At 43.1% G+C, this 25,938-nt stretch overlaps 2 protein-coding genes across 7 annotated transcripts in view; both read left to right on the plus strand.

The window, feature by feature from the left end:
• The first annotated feature begins 1,032 nt into the window (after positions 1–1,032).
• PSMD12 (proteasome 26S subunit, non-ATPase 12) lies at positions 1,033–9,750 on the plus strand. The gene is made up of 11 exons (XM_063175683.1): positions 1,033–1,189; positions 3,127–3,186; positions 3,414–3,542; positions 4,613–4,720; positions 5,653–5,757; positions 6,192–6,341; positions 6,516–6,650; positions 7,191–7,303; positions 7,660–7,834; positions 8,345–8,422; positions 9,308–9,750. Exons 1-11 carry the CDS (start codon positions 1,082–1,084, stop codon positions 9,515–9,517), a joined length of 1,371 nt encoding a protein of 456 aa, XP_063031753.1. The 5' UTR covers positions 1,033–1,081; the 3' UTR covers positions 9,518–9,750.
• A 7,155-nt stretch (positions 9,751–16,905) lies between these two features.
• The window catches only part of HELZ (helicase with zinc finger), an 88,021-nt gene continuing 78,988 nt past the window's right edge, over positions 16,906–25,938 (plus strand). For 5 of the 6 annotated variants that reach the window (XM_063176064.1, XM_063176066.1, XM_063176065.1 and 2 more), the window contains exon 1: positions 16,906–16,951. Coding sequence is in view for 1 of the 6 variants with exons in the window: in XM_063176068.1 (XP_063032138.1) it covers positions 16,945–16,951 (7 nt within the window). In the remaining 5 variants the exon portion in view is untranslated. The remainder of the gene's footprint in view (positions 16,952–25,938) is intronic. The other variant, XM_063176069.1, reaches the window with a different exon arrangement.

Here is a 25,938-nt window from a genome sequence, read left to right on the forward strand (position 1 = left end):
GAGATACAGACTTAAGTGAAATCCCCAAGGTGAAATCAGCAGCCACAGAACCCAGAGTGCTCCACACCTGGGGTGTGCCCACATGGCCCGGCTGCCCCCAAAAGTGGGAGAACACAAACTCACCATCCTCCTGCCTCACACCCCCAGCTCCGAGCAACACCGTGTCTGTGGGAGCTGTGTCCCCTCGTGGCCGTGCTGAGGGGCCACACTGCGGGCAGTGACTGCACTCCGGGAGATGTCACTGGGGGATGTCACTGGGGGATGTCACTGGGAGATGTCACCGCCACATCTGGCACCAACTCACAGCTCCCCTTTGTGGGTGCCGGGGAGTTCCCCGCCAGGCTGGGGCTGAGGTGCGGACTGAGGGGCAGATCCATTGAGTGGGGAACATTGCGGTCCAGGTTCCCTGAGAGGGATTGAGGGAGGAACGCCTCAGAGGAGCAGGTACGGGATCCACCTTCTGAGCAGATCCCCTCAGGTTTGATCGCGGTCCCGGTCACCTCAGAAGGGCCGTGGGCCGGGTGGGCTCCCTCAGAGAAGCGGGTTCAGTGGTACATCTGAGGAGGGGGTTGAGGGGCAGATCCCCTCAGAGGAGACGGTTGAAGGGCAGATGCCCTCAGAGGGGTGGAGTTGAAGGGCAGATGCCCTCAAGAGGACACGGTTGAGGGGCAGATCCCTTCAGAGAGGCGAGCTGAAGGGCAGATGCCCTCAGAAGGGCGGTTTGAGGGGGAGATGCCCTCAGAGAAGAGGGTAAAAGGGCAGATGCCCTCCAGAGAAGAGGGCTGAAAGGCAGATGCCCTCAGAGGGGCGGGTTGAAGGGCAGATGCCCTCGGAAGGACGGTTTGAGGGGCAGATCTCCTCAGAAGGGCAGATCGCGGCCCCGCTCCCCTCAGAGGGGCCGCGGCCGGCGGGGTCCCCTCACAGTTGGCACCTCCCCCCTGCGGGTCCTGAGGTGGCCGAGGCTGCCCACGGCAGTGCCTGCTTGCCGCGGCGTGGGGCCCTTCCGTGGGCCTGCCCCCGGCGCGCCTGCGCGCGGGCCCGGCCGGTTCCGGTGAGCGCTGAGGCGGCGGAACGGGCGGACATGGCGGACGGCGGCGCGGAGCGGGCCGATGGCCGCATCGTCAAAATGGAGGTGGATTACAGCGCGACCGTGGACCAGAGGTTGCCCGAGTGCGAGCGGCTGGCGCAGGTGAGGCGGGAGAGGAGCCTGGCGGGGCGGACGGGCTGAGTCATGGCGCTCTAGGCCGCGCGTGGAGGCGGCGCGGAGCGAGCCATGGCCGCATCCTGCCCCGGTGCGGGTCCGGTCGCGGCCTCTCCGTGCCGTGCTGAGGAGGGGAAGGAGTGAACGGGTCCGCCGTCCCAGGGCTGTGTGGAAGGGCGAGCAGGAGGGAGCTTGGTGGCCGAACACTGAAAGTGCTCTCCAAGGCAGCGGTCACGGCCCCAGCGCTGCCAGAGCTCATGGGATGTTTGGACAGCACTGTCAGATAAATGGATTTCTAGGGATGTCCTGTGCAGAACCAAGGCCAAGAGATGGACTCGATGATCCTCTGGGTTCCGTCCAACTCAGCCTGTTCTGTGATTTTGAGACAGGACGAGGTTTCGGGGCGCAGCTCGCGGGTGAGGAGACCAGAGGGCCCCGCTGCACCGCAAGGGCCGCGGCTCTTCCCCGGAATTGCTTGTTCAGCCCGGGCTCTGTGTGCCAGAGCTGCCTGCGTGGAACAGTCCCGGGTCAGGCTGGACAGGCAGCGCTGGGCATCCCCAAGCTCGGGTAGCTGCGAGCCCCGGGGAGCTGGAATGGAGGCGCAGGGCCAGGACGGGCTCTGGGCTGTCTCTGCCTCCTTGGGCTCAGTAAACAACGCTGTGAGCCCGCCCCGGTGGCCGCAGGGTGTGTTCCACGGGGCTCGTAGCGATGCAGCATCGGTGTTTTATGGAAAAGTTCTGTGGCCTGAAGATTCTTGTACAGCTCAGATCTCAGAAAAGACAGAACCATAGAATCCCAGAATGGTTTGGGTTGGACGAGGCCTTCATCTCATCTCCTCTCATCTCATTCCACTCGCTGCCGTGGGCAGGAACACCTTTCACTAGTCCAGATGGGCCTTGAACACTTCAGGGGTGGGGCAGCCACAGGTTCCCTGTCGTTGCTGTCGTTTGTTGGCCCAGCAGGATGGCATCTGACACTTTACATGCTGCTCTGATTGATCCAAGATAAAAAAATTACATCTTAGATTATTTTAAGATTATTATATGGAGAGCAGGCACAGGGATTTCATCCCACAGGTGCAGCTCTGCAAAGGAATGGACACCATGGCCATGTTTCATTGTGCAAAACACATAAACTCTGAGGCAGTAAGAGCACAGCCTTGACTTGAGCACATCCTACTACATCCATTCTATGTAGTCTAAAATATTTCAGCTGGGATGTTTTAGAAACAACTTTCATTTTCTTTGGTTTGTTACTAATTTTCTAACAATTTTTTGTTTCTAGTTTCTAATTTTTATTGCAGCCTCACCATTGCCATGGGCTGTTACAAACTCACCCATATTAAGTTTTTCTTAACTAGATATTTGCTAGGATTTGTGACTTAGGGCTAAAAGTACATTGTGATATCTTACACTCCTCCAAACAAAGGCAAATACAGTTCTGAAAACTTCTCCAAAACCAGAACTATTAGAATTCCATGCTTAGCCTGTAAAGCTTGTAATTAATGCTTTGTGTAATACACTGTAATTAAGATATGAATATGGGTGAAAGTAATAGGAGAAGAATTTTTTTGGCCAAGGTATTTAATTGCATATCTGATCTCACTGAAAACTCTGTTTTGGCCAGAGAAGAAATGAATTTTCCATGCAGCTCAGTGAGTGTGAGCTCACCAAACCTGTCTGAAACTTGCCAGGTTTCTCTCCTGAGGCAGACAACTTAGAGCATGTGTTGTGTGAAAATGAAACTGGTACCTCTCCAGTTTTATCTCTGTGTAGAACTGTGTATTTAAAGTAAGTGCTGTGCATGCATTTTTTAAGGGAAAAAAAATAGTGTACAGGCTGGTCTGTATTTTTATTTATTTACTCTCAGTTTAAACTGAATTTTGGTCTGAACTCACTGAGATAATTGTTTGCCTGTGTTATTAGGAAGGAAGATTGCAGGAAGTCATTGAAAACCTTCTCTCCCTGGAAAAACAAACACGGACGGTGAGTGCTGTGTGGGGATGCTGGGATGTGCACACACCTCACATTCACTGGGTTACAGTGAAGGGACTGGGAGTATCCTTGGAGTATCCTTGGAGTATCCTTGGGGTATCAGTCCTTCTTTTCTTTAAAAAGCAAATCAGTGAGACCAGCCCCAGTGATTTTTCCCCTTTGTGCTGAAGGCTGCAGGTTGCTGATCCTGTCTCTAACGCACTCTTGGTTTGTTCCAGGCTTCTGACATGGTCTCCACATCCCGGATCTTGGTTGCCATAGTGAAAATGTGTTACGAAGCTAAAGACTGGGATGCTCTTAATGAAAATATTATTCTTCTATCAAAGAGAAGAAGTCAGTTAAAACAGGTGAATTTAATTGTTTGAAACAGAAAATGAAACTGTATTTTGGAGCTCTATTATGTCTCTAGTTTCCCCATGTGTGTAGGGACTTTCTGTGTAAAGATGGTGGTTCATTTTTGCACTCTCCTCAGTGTGTATTGCAGACATATTCCTTGTTAATTATTCAGATATTCCATATTCCTTGTTCAGATGTATATTAAACACAGTTACTGCATTTTATTGTGCTCATATGAAATGTGTGCTTTGCATGCTTGCTTTTGAAACTGGTATACTTTGGCATAAAGCACTTGCATTTAAGGCAGTGTGAAGTTTATTGCACTCTGTGTGTTCAGTTTGAGCAACAGGTGATTTTAATGGCATCATTGCTTTAGGAAGGAAAAGGTTACCTGTCATTTAGTGTGCAGGATCTTCACTAGTGTGTGTAAAAGTAGGAGTACAGTTTAGTTTTCATAGACTGTAGCTGAAGGCATGGATTGTTCCAGTTGAATTTTGAGGAACTTCTTGAGGGAGACATTTCTAGAAGTTTAATTCTGGGATTTTTTTAGAAGTAGGTATTTTAATAATAATTTCACCAGCTTTGCCAGCCTTGTTACTGGAAGTGCACATTCCCATGAAGGAAGAAATCCTCCCTCTTCCTTCATTTCCTGAGGAATCTGCAGCTGTTCCAAGGAGAGACGGTAGAGCACACAGTTAAGAGGAGGTACAGGTCTCTTCAGCCATGCAGGTCTTAGGGCAAGCAGAGAAGTTCTCCAGTCCATGTGAGTCCAGTGGGTTTGGCAGAACAGAAGTTGCTTTTCGGGACAGAAGTGCATGGCATGGATTATTTTCAATATTGAAAAAACTGGAGGAAAAAATGACAGAAGAGCATCATGTTTGCCTTGTAGCATCAGTCCATAGCATCATTGTACCCATCTCCATGAATCCAAGAGAGGAGATGTGTCTTGTGTGCTGTTTGCTGAAATGAGTCTCTTCAGTGGGATGTAAAACTATTTATTACTTACTCTGAGTGTTACAGCTTGACTTCATTAGACAAATCTGAAACCACAGTGTGTTTTTCCCCTCTGTTTTCACATCAGGCAGTTGCTAAAATGGTACAGCAGTGCTGCACTTACGTTGAAGAAATCACAGATTTACCAGTGAAACTGCGCTTGATCGACACATTGAGGATGGTCACAGAAGGAAAAGTAAGGTTTTGTTTTAAGACTCGGTGTCTAAAAGGTAGAATAAAAATATTTGCCTTCTTTAAAAATATAGTTTCTTAGTATTATTTTTTAATCTTGTGCAAGTAAGATTAAAACTAATTTTTAAATTACCCTGACAAGCCAAGTAGTTTATTTCCTTCCAAAAGACTGCAGATATTTTCCATATTTAAATCACATGCTGAAACACTGGTCATGTTCCTATGATGTAGGTATCTGGTTGTGTTATTAATTAATATAGTTAGTAATACATTTCAAAATTCTAATTTCACATTTTTAACATTTTAAAATGTTATGTATTTGAATTTGTCAGGGAAATGAGCAGGTTTAATTTAATTTCTCCTGCACTTAGCAAGGAGAAACATATAGTTATGATAACCAGAAGGTGATACCAAGTGAGTTATTTATATTGCAGTCCTTTTGTTTTAAGAAAAGAAAGAATTCTAAATTAGGCAAATTTTTGTCAATTTTATGACTTCTGTCTGTTAGTCTAAATGGTTAATGATCAAGTCTTGTTGATTAATGGCTGGTTAGGAGTAAATGAAATAATTCAAAGGATGGTGCTTACTACACATTAACCATTAAAGTCTAACTTCCCAGATCTTTTGATATATTCTAGCAGACAAGATATGCAATACTTTATTCACAGTCCGTATCCCTTGTGTTTGCTGAAAGAGTCATAGGTCAGTGTAGACATTAATTTTGGGATTAATTTGGGCCAGAAATTTGTGTGTTGGTTATCCATCGTATATCATCAATGTATATTGTGGACAGTGCCAGTGTTGTGGATGGATACACAATAAATAAAGTGGTTGTGTGATGACAGCAGCAGGTGTATTTCCAGTGGGGTTGCAGTCTCAGAGTTTGCCCTCCCCTTTAGAGAATTCCAGTGTTTAAACTCTTCCTCCTGCCCTCAGATTTACGTGGAAATCGAACGCGCTCGCCTGACAAAGACGCTCGCAACAATAAAGGAGCAGAACGGGGAGGTGAAAGAGGCTGCCTCCATTCTGCAGGAGTTGCAGGTAACACCTCAGAGCTCAGAATTGCATCAGCAATAGCAATTAATTCTGGCTGTTCTCAGACTGTTAGAAGCTGAGTCAGGTGTGCTTGCAGAAATGCCTGGAATGAGATGAACTGTTGTTAGTGAAAGTGCAGCTTTAACTGCTTTTATTCATCTCATGGTTGGGTTACATAGAATATCTTCCACTTGGAAAGTAGATTTCAGTTCTCTACTTAGTGCATTGAGTTAAGTGTTGGTGGATTCCTTGGTGTAAGTGGGGGCAATAATTAAAATGGGATAACCTGTATTCCATTTTCCCTTGCTCTGTAGTAGCTTTTCTTCTGTTGTTTTGTTTTGGTGTGTTTTCCCTCCAGACAGCCTCCCACTCTTCTGGCACAGTTAAGCCTTCACTTGATTTGGCTTTGGCAATATTAATTTGTTATAATTTCATTTCAGGTGGAAACCTACGGTTCAATGGAAAAGAAAGAACGTGTAGAATTTATCTTGGAGCAGATGAGACTCTGCCTAGCTGTAAAGGATTATATTCGGACTCAGATTATCAGCAAAAAAATTAATACAAAGTTTTTTCAAGAAGAAAACACAGAAGTAAGTAATTGGAGGATTTCTCACTCTTTCTTCCTCTCTCCACCCAAATTTTAATCTGACTTGACTCTCTTCAGGTCCAAGTGTATTTATTTAAATCCCTCTATTTATGTATTTATGTATTTATTTAAATCCCTCATGGAGCTGTGTTAATTGGACTTTTTGATACTGTTTCAGAAACTAAAGTTGAAATACTACAACTTAATGATCCAGCTGGATCAACATGAAGGCTCCTACCTCTCCATCTGTAAGCACTACAGAGCCATTTATGACACTCCCTGCATCCAGGCTGAAAGTGAAAAGTGGCAACAGGTAAAAAACTTTATTTACAGAATCACTGCATTTCCATGTAACAAATCCCCATTTCTTACCACATCAGTGTACAGAGGATGAAATAGCTCATCAGTCTGTTTTTATTTAAATGGTTGTATTAACAAATTGGTTAGTTGAAAACAGATGATGGAGTTGATTTCAAAAGAATGTTTTAATCAACATCTTCATTTTGTTACCTTTGAAATTGACAGTGTCTGAACTGTTTCATACAAGTGTAGAGATTACAAACAGCTGTGCAAGTGTGGTCTCAGTGGTGCTGTTGTGTGCAGTACAGATGTCTTTCATGTTTGAAAAGTTTTTTTCCTTCATGTATTTATTTGAAATACTAGAACTCTGGTTAACCTGTGTCAATTTAAATGTACCACAGTTCATTTCTGAAAGATAACATCAATTTCACCTTAATTTCTTAATACACTGAGCTTAAATCTTCTACATATTAAACTCTAAACTCTGTATCACTTTTGGAAGTTCCTCTGTTTAATTATGGGGAAAAAAACCAGACTCTTTCCTCTTGAACAGGCACTGAAGAGCGTTGTTCTTTATGTTATTCTTTCACCTTATGACAATGAACAGTCTGATTTGGTGCACAGAATTAGTAGTGACAAAAAGCTAGAAGAAATCCCCAAGTATAAGTAAGTATCCTTTCTAATAACCAGTTCTTAAATTAAAAAGTCTCTCCCTAACAGTGCAAGTAAATCTCTTTATGCTGAGTCTGCTGTAAGCAACTCTGAATTTAATGCTGCATTAGGAATGCTGCAAAAATGTCATGGTTTTTGTATGTGAAAATAAATGTAACTAAATGCATGTAAAAATAAATGTTCTTTCTCTTGTAAGAGAAAGATCTTTGTTAGAAAAAGTCTGACTTTAGCTGCCCCCCTTATTTATGATAATAAGAATAAAACATTTAAAATGATGCCTTTGATTTATTTTAAGTATGAACCAGGCTTATTAATACAGGATTATAATCCAACTGTACTAAACCATTTAGAGACCTCCTAAAACTATTTACCACCATGGAGCTGATGAGGTGGAGTGCCCTAGTTGAAGAATATGGGAAGGAGTTGAGAGAAGGATCCCTTGACAGTCCTGCAACAGATGTTTTTGGCTGTACAGAGGAAGGGGAAAAGAGATGGAAAGATTTAAAGAACAGAGTTGTGGAACATGTAAGTATCAGTGTCTGTGAACATCAGCTTTTTACTCAGTGCCTCAGCTAAAAATGCTTTCTGCTTGCTGTATTTTAATCACAAAGAAGACAGAAAAGTAGCTAATAAAGCAGCAGGTGAGGTCTCTTTTCTGTTGCATTTCAAGTTTTATTTGCTTGCATATCTTTTTATTGCATGTTTATATTTGGCATAATTGCCACCAAAAAGATCATATTGCACTCAAATGAGATTTAGCATTCATGTTTCAATAAAGCATAAATCTGCAAGTCTTGCTTTGTATTACATTCATAATTGGTTTATTTATTTTCTTAATTATTTATCATGTAGAGACTTTTATACCTTCCACCAACAACAGAGCTGTTTGTTCACAACCCCTCCTGTCCCCCATGCTGGACTGCCATTAGAGCACTACAGTTCCTAATCTCCTTTTAACATGGACTTTTATATTTTTGCAGCCTGCTTCAATTATTTTTTGCACATAACCCTCTACTCTGAACACTTTTATTCCAGAATATTAGAATAATGGCTAAGTATTATACCAGAATTACAATGAAGAGAATGGCACAGCTCCTGGATCTGTCTGTTGATGTAAGTCTTGCTTTGCTCATCCTTCTCTCATAAGGGGGGGGGGTGTGTTTGTGGCAGAGATGTGATTATTCAGCAGAGTAATGTTCTTGTTTGATTTGATTTTCTGCCTTTATGGGAGTTAGAAAACTGTTCATTGAACCTTAAACTCAGTTTCATGATGCACATGCCCATAAGGCAAAAGCTGCTCTTAGAAGTTCATTTATGTTCAAGGCTTTGTGTAAATGCTGGAGCTCCTTGTTTGCTGTTTCAGTGGTAAAAGGTTCTTGTCAGTGAGTGATGAGAACCAGCTGAGGAGAGGGTCCTTCACCTGTACATGTCCCTGTTCATGGCTGCTGGCACTTTGGGAACAAGGGTGGAGGGGTCTTCCTGCCATCCCCCTTTGTGTTTTCAAGAGCTTTCCAAGTAGAGTGACACATCCTGGTATTTTGAGTGCAAATGAAAAGCTTTACCCTTTTCATGGAATCTGCTTTTCCCACAAACTCAGAAAAACCCTTTTTGGCAGTGGTCAGTAATTCACTGGGGTTTTCCCAAGCCTTGCTTGCCACACGACTTGTTCTGGTATCTGTGTAGCCAAGTATTCCAAAGTATAAAAGTCTGTTGGCGTTGTATATTAAACATTAATTTTTTGAAAAAATAATCAGGTATAGGTCAATAGAAAACAAAAAGGTTTTGTTTTTGTTTTTTTTTTTAATAGCTTGTGCTAGTAGCTTGCATTGCCAGCATGTGTAATAGTAAAGTATCCTTCATTTTTAAAATACAATATTGTTACAGCTGTACTCGTGTATAAAGGAAATCTTGTCCCTGGTGCCTTCATGCTGTTTGGGAGGAATTCTGGTGGTTTGTAAAAATGCTGTTTTCTTGACTTAGTGCTGTTTGTCTTTGCAGGAATCGGAGGAGTTCTTGTCTAACCTAGTAGTTAACAAAACCATCTTTGCTAAAGTAGACAGGCTGGCAGGAATTATCAATTTCCAGAGGCCTAAGGACCCAAACAATATACTCAATGACTGGTCTCACAAACTCAACTCCCTCATGGCCCTAGTTAACAAAACCACACATCTCATTGCCAAAGAAGAGATGATCCATAACCTGCAGTAAGGTGCCTCAATAATCTCAGTGCTTTTAAAGAAGGCATTAAATCTTCATAATAGAGACTATTATTACAAGTGTGTATATGGTTTGTTTTCTCCCTGTCAAGCCTTCCTGGTCTAAAATTTAGAACATAATTCTGAAATTCCTGTTGACAATTAAGTTCCCTTGATTATTCATTCAGTTGTTAAATGTTTTTGCTACAATTGGTGAAAGAACAGAATAAAACTGTATTGCCTGTATGATAATAGTCTTGTGATTTCTTTTTTTCAATGTGAACCCTTACCTGTCTAACATATAATTCTGTGGTTATTTCATTACAGGACTATTTTTGAGGCTGTGATTGAGAGGATATACTGTAAATAATAAAATCCTAGGGTTTTACAAAGAGGTAACTTGAAATGATAATAGTGTAAAGTTATGTCAAGATACTCTTTGAACAAAATGATGTTTATGCTTAAGAATAATGCTTTTTCTTATTTGGTGCTACAGTTAGAATTTATTAATTAATTGTGAACTGCAATCAATACATGAGTAAGTACCTAAACCTTTGTCTGCTTGCTGCAAGTCACTGATTTTGCCTGTTTTGCTGGTACAGTTTGTAAGAGCTACAATGGCAATTAATCAGTTATCTAAGCCGGTACTTTGAAGCTGCTGCTTCTCATCATGTGTGTTATATTCTGAGCAGATAATGTTGTGTTATTTACTTTAACCTCCTTGTAATGGAGGGAAGCTGTGGACTTTTCCCCCTGGTTTGTTTTTTAAGGAAGTAAAATAGTAGAACAAATAGTGTATTAAGAATCAATGGAACTTCTATTGAATTTGCTCTGGTTTAGAATGATTTTTAATGCTAGCATAACCATTCAGTTCATAATTAATTAAGTAGAGACTACTATTGTAAGTGATATATTGAGACATACATAAATCCCATCTCCTTGCAAGCACTCTGAGCTTCATTCAGACCAATGCTCTTTCCATGTGAATACACAGAAATTGGGAGGCTCCAGACAGGGATTTGGAGTGAGGCAAGTCTGAAGGGACAGGAAAAGATGGAAGCTTGTAAGCAGTGATTTGCATTTGAAATGCTGACTTTGGACATAGCTGATGGGAAGTTTGGGAGTGTAATTTGGAAGGCTCTTAACTTTCAAAGCCTTACCAGTCCAGCTCACTGCATTTGAACAACAAAAAGGCAGCTGAACTATCAGTAAGGGAAGGAAGAGGAGCAGAATGCACAGAATGTTTACCATCCAACTTCCTAAGTCTATTATAATCCCAGCTGTACAAGTTGTTTAAAATTTTGTCATGACTATCTGTGAGCATGGGATGTTCTGACCATTGGGAGGATTCAGTAGCATGAGCAAAACTGGCTGCTGTCAGAACAATGGACAGATAGCTTAGAAAACAATATATCATCTGGAAACTGAGGCAGGAGCTGTCAGAGAGGGAAACAATGGGTCATCAGGGGAAGTGGGAACTTGCCTCTCCCTGTTCTTATCATAAACATTTTCCTTCCAGTTGAAGTCTGGTCTGGAATCTTCAACCCCAAGCATTTAAACCTCTGATGCTTCTACCAGATATGTTGGACCTGTTCTCCCAGCCAGCCCTCTTTTCCTTTTTATCCTAGAGTAGAATGTTTCAGTGGTTCCCTGGCTCTTCTTTCTGGATTTCTTGTGGATTCTCCTCCCTCTCTGTCCAGGCTCCATCCCTCCCTGCTGCCTTTGGCTGCATTTAGAGCATGAGTTTGTTGGAGAGGGGAATTGCTTTATTTCCCCTCACAAACCATCTTTTGCTGTCAGCATTAAAAAGAACATGGAAAAACTCTTATCTTTCAACAGCTCAGGTATCTCCTTAAAAGCCAGTTCAGAAAGATTATAAAGGTTCTCTTCCATGGTCTGTATTTGTGCCAAAGATCCACAGTGATCAAGCCTTTGGATCTGAAAGAGATTTTTGTTTGCAGTTGGAACACCTTGGTCTTGGTTTGGAGCATAGTGCCCAAGGCAGAGTCCCTCCCTTCCTCGGGGTGAGATTTCTGCTCTGTTCTGAGTTCTTGCTGCCAGAAGCAAGAATCCCTCAGGGTTTCTCTCCCCAAACATCACAAAGTTAAAATAGAAGTTTTAAAACAAAACTCTGGAATTATTAAGCTATAGGGTAACTCCAAGTGAGTGGAAAATAATCTGTTAAGCCTGGGTTTGCTGTGTTTTTTTCTTTTTTTTTTTTTTTTTTTTTTGCTTGCAGACTACTATTGATGAAAATGGAAGTGTCTCTTGAGTCTGTCTTGAAAAGGTTGCCACATTCAGGTTGCTAGGAAAAAACCTCTACATTTTTGGTGCCAGTTCATCTCAAGAATGCAGATATATGTCAGATCTAAGTCCTCCATGAGCAATTCAAAGGTCAGCATAAAGACATGCCAGCTTCTTAAAAGAAAAAATGAACAGAGACTGAAGATCTTTGATCTTGACAGTGTGGGATCAAACCATCACATTACTCTGACCTTTATAGTTTCTGTCTCCTCAGTGTACCCTCAACATCCCCTTGTTGCTGGTTGCTTCTCAATGCTCTCATTTTGTGGATCAAAGGAGAAATGAATTAGTTTGAATATTACTTGCTCTAGAAATTACATGTGCTTAAGGAGTCCATGTTGAAATTTACCCATGGATAATTATAAAGTAAGATTAAAGTTGAGATCATCTGTTCATTAGAGGAGTCTGGAGAAATTCCAGGGGAATTTTCATGCTGGAAAATCAAAACTTGCTACTCTTCAGCCTAATAACCAGCCATTAATGGCTGCTTAGAAAGAATTTGCTTTATTGTTTACCAAGACTAAGAACTACTGTTGCTATCTAATCCCAGGTCTACCACTGCCTTGTTTGTGGCAGAGGCTAAACCACTTAACTTCTGTTACTTTCCCATGATTGCTGCTTCTGAGGGAGTTCAAAAATCTGTAAAGGCCCAGTGTGCTAAGACAATAAAAACATTGCTGCTGTTGCTGCAATCTGTCTGGCACTTGCATTGAGAAAGGCCTCCTGTTGTTTTGTTGCTCAGGGGTGAAGGAACTGTTTGAGAAGCCTGCTGGGATGTTGGGCTGCAGGGTCAGGGAGGCAATTCCCTGCTGAATGTATTCTGTTATGTCCTTATTACTCTTACATGTTAATTGTGATGTTTTTTCCTGCATTCTGGTTAGACATCATGAGTGGAGCTGATTGAAAATGGAGATTTCTGTATTCATGAAATACCAGTTCCCAGAAATGGGAGTGAACTTGGGCATAGAATGGAAATTGATTTTCTGAATTTCCTGTGAAAGCAGAAGAGAAAGAAAAAAGTAGCAGTGTAAGTTTCAAATCATGAGAATAGTTTTGTTTTCACAAGCTGCAGTTGTGATTGCAAGTGTGCAGCCCATGGGTGAGTCAGAGCTCCAGGGCTTTTTGGCTACCAAGTCTGCATTAGGCCTGGAGCAAGTGAGGGTTTGAGAGTTCCAGCTGTGCCAGAACCTGTGCCACACCTTTCAGAGCCCTTTCACATCTCTGCCTCATGGCAGGGAGCCTGGCAGCCCTGAGTGGCCCCAGGTTTTCAAACCCTGGTTTTGGCAAGGAGCCTGGATTCCCCAAGGAGCAGGGCATGGCTCCTTGCTTCACAGAGCAGGGGAAGCCCTGTGAGCCCCCATCATTTCCAGGATCCTGACTGAAGAGCAGGGAGACACTGTGTTAGGGCTTGGTCAGGGATTCCTTGCACACATGGTCCTGTCCTGGCAGGGTGGGCTTTCTGAACATCCAGTAAGAAATTGCTGTTTTCAGATTTGAAAGGTTTCAAAATCCTAAAAAATGTACATGTGGAACTGAGTTTGATATTGCTGCATTTATTGGAAGGTTTTTGAAAATTTTATCATTATAATGAGTCCCTAGAAATACCACTGTTAGGCTTTTGAGGATCTGAATCCTGTCAAGTCTCATGATGCTGAGTGGGAATTCCTTGTCTTTGTTACTCTCTTGTGCTTCCCCATTATTGCTTTGGTATTTCTTACATTTCCAACATCCACTGTTGCTTTTCTTCTCCCCCCAGACTCCATGTCAGCCCCTGCTCCCTTTCTCTTTGGGCAGTCTAGCACTGCAAGCTCTCCTCTTGCCATGAAACCCCACTGGATTGCAGGAATTTAGGAAGCCTGGACAGTTCTGGAAATGCAGGGCAGTAATCAGCATGTAACACATCTGGTTCTGTGCCCTGCCCAGGGCTCAGTCCCAACCTGGCTGCCAGCTCATTCTGGGGGGCTGTGAATGAGGTGGTGGAGAGCAGAGGTTGGAAGGCAGAATTGCAGCTTCCACTGGGGTAATGCACATCAAGGAAAGAGAAAGAAATGTCTCATAGAGATAGATACCGAGTTCCTCTCACAGTAGGAGGAATATAATAATCTTACAATAATAAGATATATAATAATTTTATTTTGTTTAATTATCCTTTAGTACTATATTGAACCGTGTCAGTGAAAGCTACAAGAAGTCTCTTTCTTCCCAGGTAATCTGTGTGTTCAAGTTCCTGGGCCATTCTCTGCCTCCTGGGCTGTTACCACAGAAGTGGCTCTAAAGTCAAGTTTAGTTTTTTTAGGCTGTTTGGATTTGGGATCTCATCCCTTAAGCTAGTTGCTCTGATTCTCACCTTGAGCAGAATTTCCAAGGTTAATGAGCCCTTGGAGCCCCATTTGTTTTGGACCAATTTTTAAAAGTCTTCATCTTTCAATCTGGTAACAAGGACCTTGAAAGAGCTTGGAGGGGACAGCACAAGGAAACAGGAGAGTTGTTCCAAGCTTGCAGGCTCTGCTTGAACAGGGCAGTGTTGGCAGCCACCCCCAGGCCAGAGCTGCTGGCTCCCTGCCCAGCTCTGGCACCTCCACTGAGGGTTTAGGCAATACACTGGACAAAACAGACTAAAACCTCCTCTCCTTGACATGGAGGCTAAAAGGGTTAAAGTGCCAAGATCATTAAAAGCAGTGGGTGCAAGGGCACATCTCCATGTTGTGTTTTATCCATTGGGATTCCCCTGCTCCCATGGTCCTCCCCAGCTCCTTTCTGGGGGCTGTCTCTACAGGGCAGAGTTTCCACCTTTTCACAGCAGCCTGTGCCTCTTGGTACATCCACTGTGGAACTCTAAATCACAGCAGCCTGTGCCTCTTGGTACATCCACTGTGGAACTCTAGATCACAGCAGCCTGTGCCTCTTGGTACATCCACTGTGGAACTTTGAATCACAGCAGCCTGTGCCTCTTGGTACATCCACTGTGGAACTTTGAATCACAGCAGCCTGTGCCTCTTGGTACATCCACTGTGGAACTTTGAATCACAGCAGGCTGTGCCTCTTGGTACATCCACTGTGGAACTTTGAATCACAGCAGCCTGTGCCTCTTGGTACATCCACTGTGGAACTTTAATCAGCAGAGACAGAGTGATAACAGTGGGGTCTCTCACTGCACACATCCTCCAATAACTCAGCCACTACCACACAATTTTTTTCTTCCCACATTATAAAAAAATACTGTCAGAACAAATGGACTCAAAAAAAGCTTTTGTGAGAAATAAACCAAACTAAATTTCTGTCTTCTCCAAATTGAACTTCAGAGGATATGTGTTTATATCTAAAAATATGCATACATTGATAATTCTCTCTTCCACTGCTTTTTTCTAAATATAATTTATTTTGAAGAAAACTTTTGCATTTTCTAACATTAAAAAATGGCCAGTAAGATAAAGCTCACTAGGAACCAAAGGCAACCAGTCTCAAAAGGAAAAGGAATTACTCCATTTCAACAACCTGGACTGAATGACACAAAGTTAGTTGGATCCTAAACATGCTTTCAGCTTTTTTTGATCCCTGCTCCTTGCACAGTGCCCATGGAAAACACAAGTCACAGCCCTGGGAAAGGTGTCAGGCTGGCAGCAGGGACAGAGATGGTCCATGGCAAGTTCCACAGGAGGGTTATTATTTTTCATTTTATCCTGAAATGGCATCTCCTGGGTTGAGGCTGGGACCACCCACACTCTTCTCCGTGACAGCACAACTGCACTCCCAGCTAGTTCTGAAGCTGAATTAAAAAGTAGACTGATTTAACACTGGGTGGCAAATGCAAAGGATTTATTTAGATTTATTTCCTCGTGTATTTACATTGTTGCAAGGAGCTCTCTCTTTATAAATGCATTACTGATGAATATTGAAAACCTTCTTGGGCACAAGTATTTTCTTGCAGTGGTAATGCATCAGAGGCTTGGCTGGTGGTTATTCTTCAAAGAGTTACGAGGCATTAGACGTAAATTTAAATATAAATGTAAATTTTACAGCAAGATCCAATACTAAAATGATCTGGATCTTATTTCAATTAAAGGGGAAGGAAAAGTTTTTAAGAAACATTGGAATCCTGTTTTGGTGATAAACTTTCCTAAGATCCTGAAGCGAGCTGCTTTCCCCCAGTTTCTTGTCCACTTTGCCCTAAAGCACAACAGCCTTTGCAGACAGAGCACAGGGCACCCATCCACGGCAGCTAAGCCGGTAACGCCTTGAAAAAGCCAGTTTGCAAAGCAGCCTAGGTATTAAGAACTGATTGCCAAAGAGCCTGAAAACACAGCTAACAGGGAAGATTACTCCATGAAAATAAAACTGTTATGCAAAGCAGTTTCTGGGATTCATGAGCAGCCAGCACCGCGTTAGCAGCAGTCCTTCAGCACGGGCGGGGGGTTTGGAGAACACGGGGACAGCGTGAGGGGCTCCGGCACCTGCGGCAGCCTCGGCACCCGCACCCGGCTCCCCCGAGTTTCTTTGAGGGAAGGAACTTTAGAAAGCCACAGGAAAATAATTAAAAAAAACCCCAAACCAAATAGGCGAAAAAAAAAAATCCAACTTACACCGTAGAAAAAAAAGTACTTTCCAAGCTTTTCTCAGGGGTGGGCTCCGTGTCCGGTTCTGACCGGTCCCCCCCGCCTGCCGGTACCGGCCCCGCCAGCATCACCGACCCTCGGGCTCCGCAGCTGCGCTCCGAGCTCAGGGAAGGGGAGGAGAAAAAAAAAAATAAAGAAAACACGGAAACCCCCCCGAAGTTGCCGGTTCCTAGCGCGGGCGGAGCGGAGGTGGCCCTGGACGCTGTTCCGTGAGGGGACCCCAGGCTGCGCTTCAGCTGCCGCCGGGCTGAGGGGACAGCGGGTCCCGGTCCCCATCCTCATCCCCTATGGCGGACCGCGACCCTGTCCCCACCGCCGTTCCGTCCCGGTCCCCATTGCTGTCCCCGTCCCAATCCCCACGCCGCTGCCGTTCCCATTGCCGTTCCCATCCCCGCTCTCGTCCCCGTCCCGTCCCGTCCCCTCACACCGCCGCCCTCCGCCTTCCGGGCCGCGGGGAGGGCCGGCCTTTCCCACAATGCTTTGTGGGACGTTGACAAGTGGATCCAAGATGGCGTAGAAAGTAATGACAGGTAAGTCGGGACTTCCCCGACCGCCCCCGCGGGCACCGAGCGCGGCCCGCACCGGCCGCCCGCGGCCCCGCCGCGCCCTCGGGGGACCCGCGGGGCTCCGCGGCCGGCGGGGCGGGCGCTGCGGGGCGCGGGGGCCGCGCGGGGCCGGCGGGAGCGGGCCCTGTGTCCGCGGAGGGCCTGCGGCGGCCGCCGCTCGCGGGGTGTTTACGGGGCGCTCGGCCGGACCCCGGCGCCGCCGCGCTCCCCGGGGCCCGCGGGCGGGCGGAGCGGCCCCGAGCCCGGCCGGGCCCGCGGGAAGGGCCGCGGGGCCGGGGATGCCTCGCACCAGCCGGGGGTGCTCCGGGGGGGGATGCAGGGGGGGTGGGAGGCAGCTTTGTTTTTGTACCGGGCGGGGCGGGAGGGGATGGGAGAGACGGCCGGAAAATAACAATGGTGAAATAGAAGTGGAAAAAAAAAAATGGGGTAGGTAGGGTTTGTGGAGCGATGGAAAAATAAATTGGAAGAATTTAACAGCTGTTGTAAAATTACCCCCTCGGAGCGGTTGAAGGGTGGGCAGATGAGCTTATGTTTTTGTTTTCTGCAGGAGGCTTTGGCAGGGAGAGCGAACTGAAGTTGGGAGGTTTAAGACAGGTCCTAAGAGCAGCTTTTATACCCTGGATCAGCTCTGAAACCGAAAACAGGAGAGTTTCCAGTGCACATTGCAACACAGCCCTTCCAGCAGCCACTCACATGTGTATTTTTAGGGCACATCCCCAGGCAGGAGAAGGATCTGTGTTACCCTTCCTGCGGTGGGACGTGTCCTTTTGATAATTCCAAAAGGAGTGCAGTTGTTTTGGCTTCAGCGCTTTGTTAGGCAATTGTTGTTCGATTAGGGTAACACGATTAAAGATATCATTGATGGAAATTAAGGAGTAACTGCGGGGAAACAGTTGCAGGGCTGCTTCCCAGTTAATGACAAAATGAGTAAGAGTTAACAAGATAATAGGATTTTTGCATTATCAAAGGTACAGCGAGCTTGAGAGGAAGTTTTAAAAGAATACATTTCAATTTTCTTTGAAAAAACAAGAGAATTTAGTTATGAGACAGAAAAATACTCTGAAAATGGATATCCCCATTGACAGATTGAGTGTATCACCATGGCTGGTCCTGTTGAGATGGTTTGGGTTGTTGACATTGTCTAATGTTGTTGTTCTTAATAATTAGTGGAATTGAAGCAAGGCAAAGGATGCCATTCTTTATATAAGAAAAGACATGTTCCTTTATAAAAAATAAAAAAAAATGCAAGTGATACTTGGCAAGTTTGCATTATTTTCCAAGACTGATAGGTAGGTCAGGGAGGATTTAAAATAATGTGTGTTAAATTGGGTTGCTTCAGTACTTTTGAACCATAGCAGATTGTGAATGAAAACTCCCTTTTTATTTTATTTTAATTTTTTTTTAATGGAAAAGCTTTTGTGATGGGGACAGTCTGGGAGTGCTGGGCACATCTATAGGGAGGAGCTGATTTTGAACATTCAGTTCAAACTTAGAGGAGGGGAAAGTGAGAGGGGCCACCACATTCCCTCCACCTCCTTGGGGTGCAAACCAGGGAATCAGACTTTGGTAGGATTGGCTTTTACATTGCAGAATTGTAAGTGGAAGAAGCTGAGTTAAGCTTTTTTTTTTTTTTGTTGAACTTTAATTAGCAGAGCAGTTTTTCTTTATTGGTAATTGAAGGAACATTTTATGTGTTATTACTGATAAATTGAGTTCTCTTTGTAATTTTTTCTGAAAGCAGAAATTACTTCTTTATTTTTCCTAGCTGAAATGACATTTCCTTTATCACTCTTCACCTCTGTGATTTTTTTGGACTTATGTACAGTGTGTATTTTCCTTCTTTTAATTCATAGAGACACTGTGCCTTTTTAGGTGAGCCAGATGAATTTTCCTGTGCTAGAGGCTTGTTAAAGTCATGGCTTGAAGACTTGAAAGGTTGTAATTGCTGATTTTGTTGGGGATTTTTGGGTCTATTTTGGGATTTTTTTGTTTGGTTGTTTGAGGGCTTGTTTTTACCTGTTCCCATCAGACTAAAACTTAAAGGGAGATGTAGAAGCAGCATCTTATTCTCTAATTTATCCCAGTTCTGCTTCTTGATGTGCCATGGAGGATCCTTTTCCTTTGTGAAATCTCAGTGGTTTCACAGAAGTTCCTCCTGGGCTTTGGGATCAGGGTGAGTAGATCTGGTTGTAGAGGAAGGGCTGTGGTTTGCAGAGAGCTCCTGCCCAAAGCCTGGATTTGTAGAGGAATTCTCCTCTCAAAAGATGTAAGTCAGAGTGCTGGAAAGCTTCAAGAGGGGACATTCCCAGCTGGGTAAGGTACAGGTCTGGTGCTTGAGAGATGTGGAGAGCCTGATGCAAATCACTTCACCTGTTTGTGCTTCTTGTGCTTCCTTTTGGAGCAATTTAAAGTAGGGATGGTGAATCTCACTGGCTTGTGAGGAGTCCTGATGCCTGTGGATGGAAGAGCCCATGCAGGAGCTGGGCAATAACATTAATGATGTTTCCAGCTCTGTTAATTTAATAGTCTGATGAAATATTTTCTCCATTGTTTGCAATTTTTTTAAATAAAATCCCCTTTGCATTTATAGCTGGATATTCTTTCTGAATTTCAGGGTATTGGTTTCTCTTTTTATTTGTTATTTACTACCATCTTATATTTGCTACTGAGCATTATTCTTGGTGTTTTCATTTTAGTAGTGGCAGAAACAATTGCTGGAGCAGTTCAGGTTATTAAAGCCCTTGAATCTCTCACCTCAGTGGCATCCCCTCCTGAGGTCAGTGGGACCTCACAGGTCTGGCAGCAGGAGTGAAATCTAAATTAACAAAGTTTTGGAATTGATTTAAATGCATCCCCTGTGTAGAGCCTGAGTAGCTGGGGAAGGTCGTGGGAGCTGGAGCAGGAGAAGGAAGGAGGGAGGGATGGTGTGCACTGCTGCAGCCCAGGGAGAGAGTGTTGGACAGCTGGAATTCCCCTGCCTGGGGCATCAGCAGGCCAAGAATCCCAACAGCCTCAGCCCTGTCCTGACGTTCCTCCTGGCACTGCTGGAGCTTTCTTCCTGGAAGGAAGCAGATCCCCAGTGCTCCTGTGTGTGCAGCGCTGCCAGTGCTCATCATGGCAGGGAAAATTCCAAATTTTGTAATCCCAGCCCTCCCTCCTGCTCGTGTTTCAGTTCTTGAATCCTTTCTCACTTCTTTTGCTGAGATGCTGTGGCAAAATCTCCTTGTCAGTATGTGTTTTCCCCCCATAAATGGAAGGACTGTGAGTTAGATTTTCAGAACAAACAAGACCTTCCTTTTTCATTCTTGTTTGTCTTGCTATCTCTGTGGCCTTTGGCAGCAAGGCAGCATTTGTGTTCATATGTATCAATGACATATATTTAGGGACATGGTACTTTATGTGTTGGAATTCTTCCTCCCCTTAGTGCAAACTTCTGTGGTTGCCATTCTGTTTCAACAAGGAAGAGAGAATGTTGTAAAAGAGTGGTTTTTCCAAAGTTTCCATCAGCATTGGTATGGAATTAAAAAGAAATCTCAAGGAATGTTTGATCTTCTCTTGATCTTTTGGAGATACTGACTGGGAAAATAAACATTTGTTGTCCCCAAATGTTTTGGGGTGGGAGAAAATAACTGAACTTCATAGACAGGGAGATTTGGAGTCTGCAAGGTCAGAGCTGCTCCCCAGGACCAGGCCAGCTTCTGGGGATTTCATGGTGGTGACACTGATATGTGACTCAGATTCCTCATTCCAGGCTTGCTTACTGAGCTTTTCTCTTCACACCAATGTTTACAACAGAAGCAATCCCTCCTGTCTGAGAAACACAGAAAAATGAATTTTATTGTAGGAAAAGAAGGGATTGGCAATTGAAGCAGGGAGATTGTAATTACCCATGGGTGAGAATTTGTTTTTTTGTTGCATTTCTGTTGCACTGCCAGTTGAAGTTAAAGGATACTTAATGGGGCTATAACGTCATACCCAAATATTCCTCCATAATTTTATATGCAAATTCATTGTTGTAAATTAGAAATGGACTGGTTATTTATCCAGTCTTTTCTCAGAGTCCTCCATAATCCCAAATTACAGCCTTATTACAGGAAAGCCAGATAAGAAATGGTAGATTTCAATCTTTTTCTCCTTAAATGTAATTTTTCTATACTGAGAGATTCCATTTTGTTACTGCAAAGTTTGAGTGGTGACTGTGGCCCCATCCTATTTCCAAATGAGTACAAACTATCAGATTTTCTGAGTGGGATGGAGTCTTTGTCAGATGTTAGAAGGCTTGAAATTTAGCAGGAAGGTAATTTAGAATTAATAGCACTGAACTGCACAGGTTTTCCAAGAGGCAGTGGATACACAGTGCTGCTGAGCTGGGAGCAAGAAGTTTTGTAGGTGATGTTATGTGGAGATGTGTTTTGGAGATGTGACTGGGAGCTGTTTTACCATTTCTTGCTTTAGTCCTGGGAAATTTCCCTTGCATGAAGAATGATGTGTCTGAGGTGAACTTTTTGAATCTTTGGCTTATGTGTGGTTTGGGGAAATAAGCTTTGTGCTCCTGTTTGTAAGCAGTAGCAAGGCTAGTGATTCTTGGAGCTGTAATGATGAAATATTGGAAGAAAAAGAACAGTAGGTTTGTGTTTGGTATGAAATTTTGAATGTTGCAGCGGCAGGAAGTGAAGGATAGAAATGTGAGCACTGTGTGGACTCTCTGAGCTGGTTTTATGGTAGTTAGGGTAAGTGTTACTTAGAAATGATCTTTCAGTCTGTGAATTTCACGGTCTGGGTTTCTTTCCCCCCATAGTTATATATAGCAAAAATACTGTATTCATCAAAACACTAAAAATTATGGTGCTTAAATATGCTTGAAAGGTCTTTCATAGCCCCTCAGACCCCACTGGCAAGAGGGAAATCTGTAACATGAGCTGTTTTTGAGATTCTTGGTTGTTAGTAATGCGGCACGAGTGTTTAATTTGCTGGAAAATGTTTAGTGGTTCAGCAAACCAAGAAGGTAACAAATCTTTGTGGCCATCATAAATGGAGAATGCCACAAATGAAAAGCGCAGTGGTTTTGGCACCACCTAAAATTAACACTTCTTGCCTGTGTTTCTTTTCACTAAATGTAAGGTAATTTCTAATTTTTTTAAGTGAAAATCTCATTTTATCCTGGGGTAATTTTGGGAGGACAGGGATGGGCAATTGGTCTCTGTTCCCAAATAATGTTCCTTCATGGGTCTTAGCTGGCTGGGATTCTCAAATAGTGTTGTACCAGCCACAATATCTGCCTTGCATCTCCTCCTCTGCTATCTTGGGAGCCAGAATTTGTTGGATTTCTCTCATTATCTACCCAGGGAGGTCATTAAGGGGAATGTTTTTTGCGTACTTGGGAATCTGTGCTAAGGCAGCGCTGTGGGTCTTTTATTCCAGTGATGTTTTTGATTATGGCTGTTTGTGTGAATGGTTTTGAGGTAACTGTGCTCTGGCCATATCTTGAGACACTCACACATTTGGAATGGTGCAGGACATTTGTTTTGTCGTTTGAACTGACTGATATTCCTTGGCTGTAGCTTTGTTTATGTTTGTTTGGCTGGGCCAGACACCGCTCCTCTGCTTCCCAAGTTTTGTCAGGATTATGCGTAAACCACAGCAGGATCATTCCTGCTGATGCAGTTCTTTAAGTGGGGTTTCAGATACGTGACTGAATCACTAATGTTCATTTCAAAAGGAATGAGGAGGGAGAGTTCTGTTGGGAAATGTGTTCTGGATGCACGTCCTGGTGTTGCTCGTAGGGTTTGCTGTGAGGGGAGAGCTTGGGAATCCATATTCGAGTCTTGAAAGGGTCTAAAATTGGAAACTGTTGGGGCTACCATGGTCAGGCATTTGAGGAGAGGAAACAGGGATGTTATAAAAGCATTATCCATATGCAGAAAGGTTAATGTCATTAAAATACAGAGTTACAAGACAACTCCCCAAACTAGGCTTAGCTATATTATGCCAAACTATTTGAAGCATGGTCATGTAAAAATAAATTTCAGAGGTTATTTACAACAAGGATAGCAGTTTTTAGAGGTGGAGGGTTAGTTATTGCTTTGAACTTTCAAAACTGTGCCCAAAAATACCATGTACAGTTACATAATAGGCATGGTTTGGGGAAAGATGTGTTTGGAGGATCTGTGGGTGGCATGATTGTGTTATTAAATCTGTTACGGTAGGACCCTTTTGTGCTAAGCACTGGAAATGCCTAACAAAAACCTCAGTCACAGTATTATTCACTACTATAATAAATTAAAGTTCATTATAGAGCTGCAGTGAAGGCTGAGGTATATTGAAAGAAATTTTTCCTGTTTTGTGCCACAGTGTTCTGGCTGATTCTGGCTCAGTTTGTGACCTGTGCAATGTACCTGATATTCAGCGTGAAGATTTTTTGCAATCTTTTTGCCTTTTGAATGCATTGAAAGAGTAATTCAGATTTTGCATGTCAACCAGCAAATCAACTTGAGGCTTTTATTTTTTCCCAATTTATCCAGCTGTAAAACTGTGATAGATACCTGTAGCATCTGCACTTGCCCTGAGGTTCAAAGCTGTATTTTCAGCTAGATTTGCTCCCAGGAGAGTGTTGCCTTGCAGTGTCAGTCAGGGGTGGATAAAGTTCTTGTGTGAAAGTGAAAGTTTGACATTTGAGGAAAGACTGTTTCAGCATTGCTACAATATCCTGTTAAAAAGAGAAAATGAGGATTGAGCAACTGAGCTTTGGAGCTGCTGAGCTGCTGGGAGTGGGAAGAGTTTGCATGGGGTTTTTGAAAAGGGAATATGCTGTGATAAATAATTTCCTAGTTTAAAAACACTTTTATTTCTGAAATCCAAATACAGCTGTATTAGATGAAACTGTGAATTGAACATGAGACTGAGAGTTAGGAACTGCTAATTTTGATTCTGTCTGTGATTAAATTGGTAAATTTGGCAAATGAACTATGGTCAAGTGCTCTCTGCAGACGGTGCTGCGTGAGTGACAGGTTCAATGAGCACTGGAGAACTTTGTGATGTGATTTTGCATTTAAACTTCTGAAATATATTTGTAAATCTAGTGATGTGTTCTGTGTTGAAATGATGCTTGGGAATCTTCTATGAGTCCCCTTTGCATTCCTTGGGAACACAGTTTGGCACTTGCTTGGCATTTTGGAAATGAGGTGACACATGTTTAGTCACATGGACACAGATGTGACTGTATCATGGAGCATGCATTTCTCAGAGGGGACTTCTGGCACTACCCTGTGACTCACTGGAGAATAATATCAGGAATTGCAGCACTGGGTAAGTCCTTAAGATGAGTAGTGGTCATTTTTTGGTGAAAATTATTACTAAACCCTAGTGCAGAGACAGGAACAAGGCCATGTTCTGTCACTCAAGTGCTGAGAAGAGAGGTTCTGACACAATCAAGGATAGTTTGGAAAACTGTGGATTATGATGTTTAAACCAGCTTTTAGAATATGGATATTCTTCTGTACATTTGAGTTTGAGGTTTGAGTCTTGCAGGTTGGTGCTGCTCCATGGAGAGCTGGCTGGTTGTGCAGCGCTGATTCTTCCCTTTGTTTTTCTCTGGCAAATTTCATTAAGAGAAGCAAAGATTAAATTACTTTTCTAATGCATTTTTTTAAAGTAAGTAATTGGTGATGTTGTTATGGGGATGAAATGGTAACCATGGGACAATATTTCAATTAAAATGCCCTCATCTTGGGTAAGTGTGAGAAACTCTATTCTCAAAAAGCAGTGTGAACCTAGATGTCTATGGAGTACAAATTCCTGTTGTTAACCAGTTATTATGAAAGATTGTTTACGTAAAGATTTTCTATGAAGGAGCCAAAAACTTTAGGTGGGGCAGAAGCACCACCTATTATTATGTTACCTGATGCTTAGTATGACATAGTTTTTTTAATTTTAATTATTTGGGTTGAAATTTCCCATGGTAGGTGTCTTTCATAATCTGACTTTTTGGGTGCTGTTGAGGAGAGAAAGGTTCTGCCAACATGATTCCATCTTTTGTGGAAATTGGGCAAAATACTTTCTTGTGTTCATGCTAAATTAGAAAAGAAATAATCTAATGACCTGTAGTGCTGCTTTGTGCAAAGTTGAGATGTGTTATTGTATAATGTTTCTGCCAAGGATGTACTTGTGATCAACCTTGTGAAAATCTTCTCAGTGCTGGTCAAATCAGCATTAAATGCAAATGTAAAAGATAATCCCTGCAGTGAATATGCTTCAGCCTCAGCTAAACAGGATTTCTGTGTAATTTGAAGGCTGGGTCTCCTGCATTCCTCCCTGGTGTGATTTTGGATAAAAAATGAGAGTGCAGAAAATTCCTTTTCTGTTCTTCTGATACCAAGTTCCTCTTTCTCCCAGCTCTACCTTCCTGCAGGAGGAAGCAGTAACTGGATTTAAACAGAAGGTGCAAAATGTAGATTTTTACAGAATTATGTACAATAAATGTAGAGATGGGGGTGGTTGAATGAGGAGAAGGAGATTGAAAAATATTAGTATTCGAAAGAAATAGAAGGGAGGCTGTGCAGTGTGGGTACATATGATTTATTTTATAATTATAATACATTGTTTGTTGGAATACAGTTTTGCTATCTGCATGAATTAGAAAGTGTTTCTGAAATGGAGTAGAGAATAGCAAAAAAGGAGAAGGCAAATCCCAGTTAATCCAAATCTTTGCTAAACTTCATTTTCTGTATTTCTAGTGAACTTTCCCATGTTGTGATGTAGAGAAATGTTGGATACTCCTAAGTCACTTTGCAGACATGAGATGCTCTGTGTTGGTGATGTAAAAGGAGTGTACAGGACAGGCAGAGCAGAATGGAGAGAAATCATTCCTAGATCTCTTCATGTGAATATGAGAAGTTTATAGAAACTTTTGCCTTGTGTGTTCTTATCTTAATTCTCTGTAAATTGGGAGTATT

This window comes from Melospiza melodia, chromosome 24, assembly GCF_035770615.1.
Source record: "Melospiza melodia melodia isolate bMelMel2 chromosome 24, bMelMel2.pri, whole genome shotgun sequence".
NCBI lineage: Eukaryota > Metazoa > Chordata > Aves > Passeriformes > Passerellidae > Melospiza > Melospiza melodia.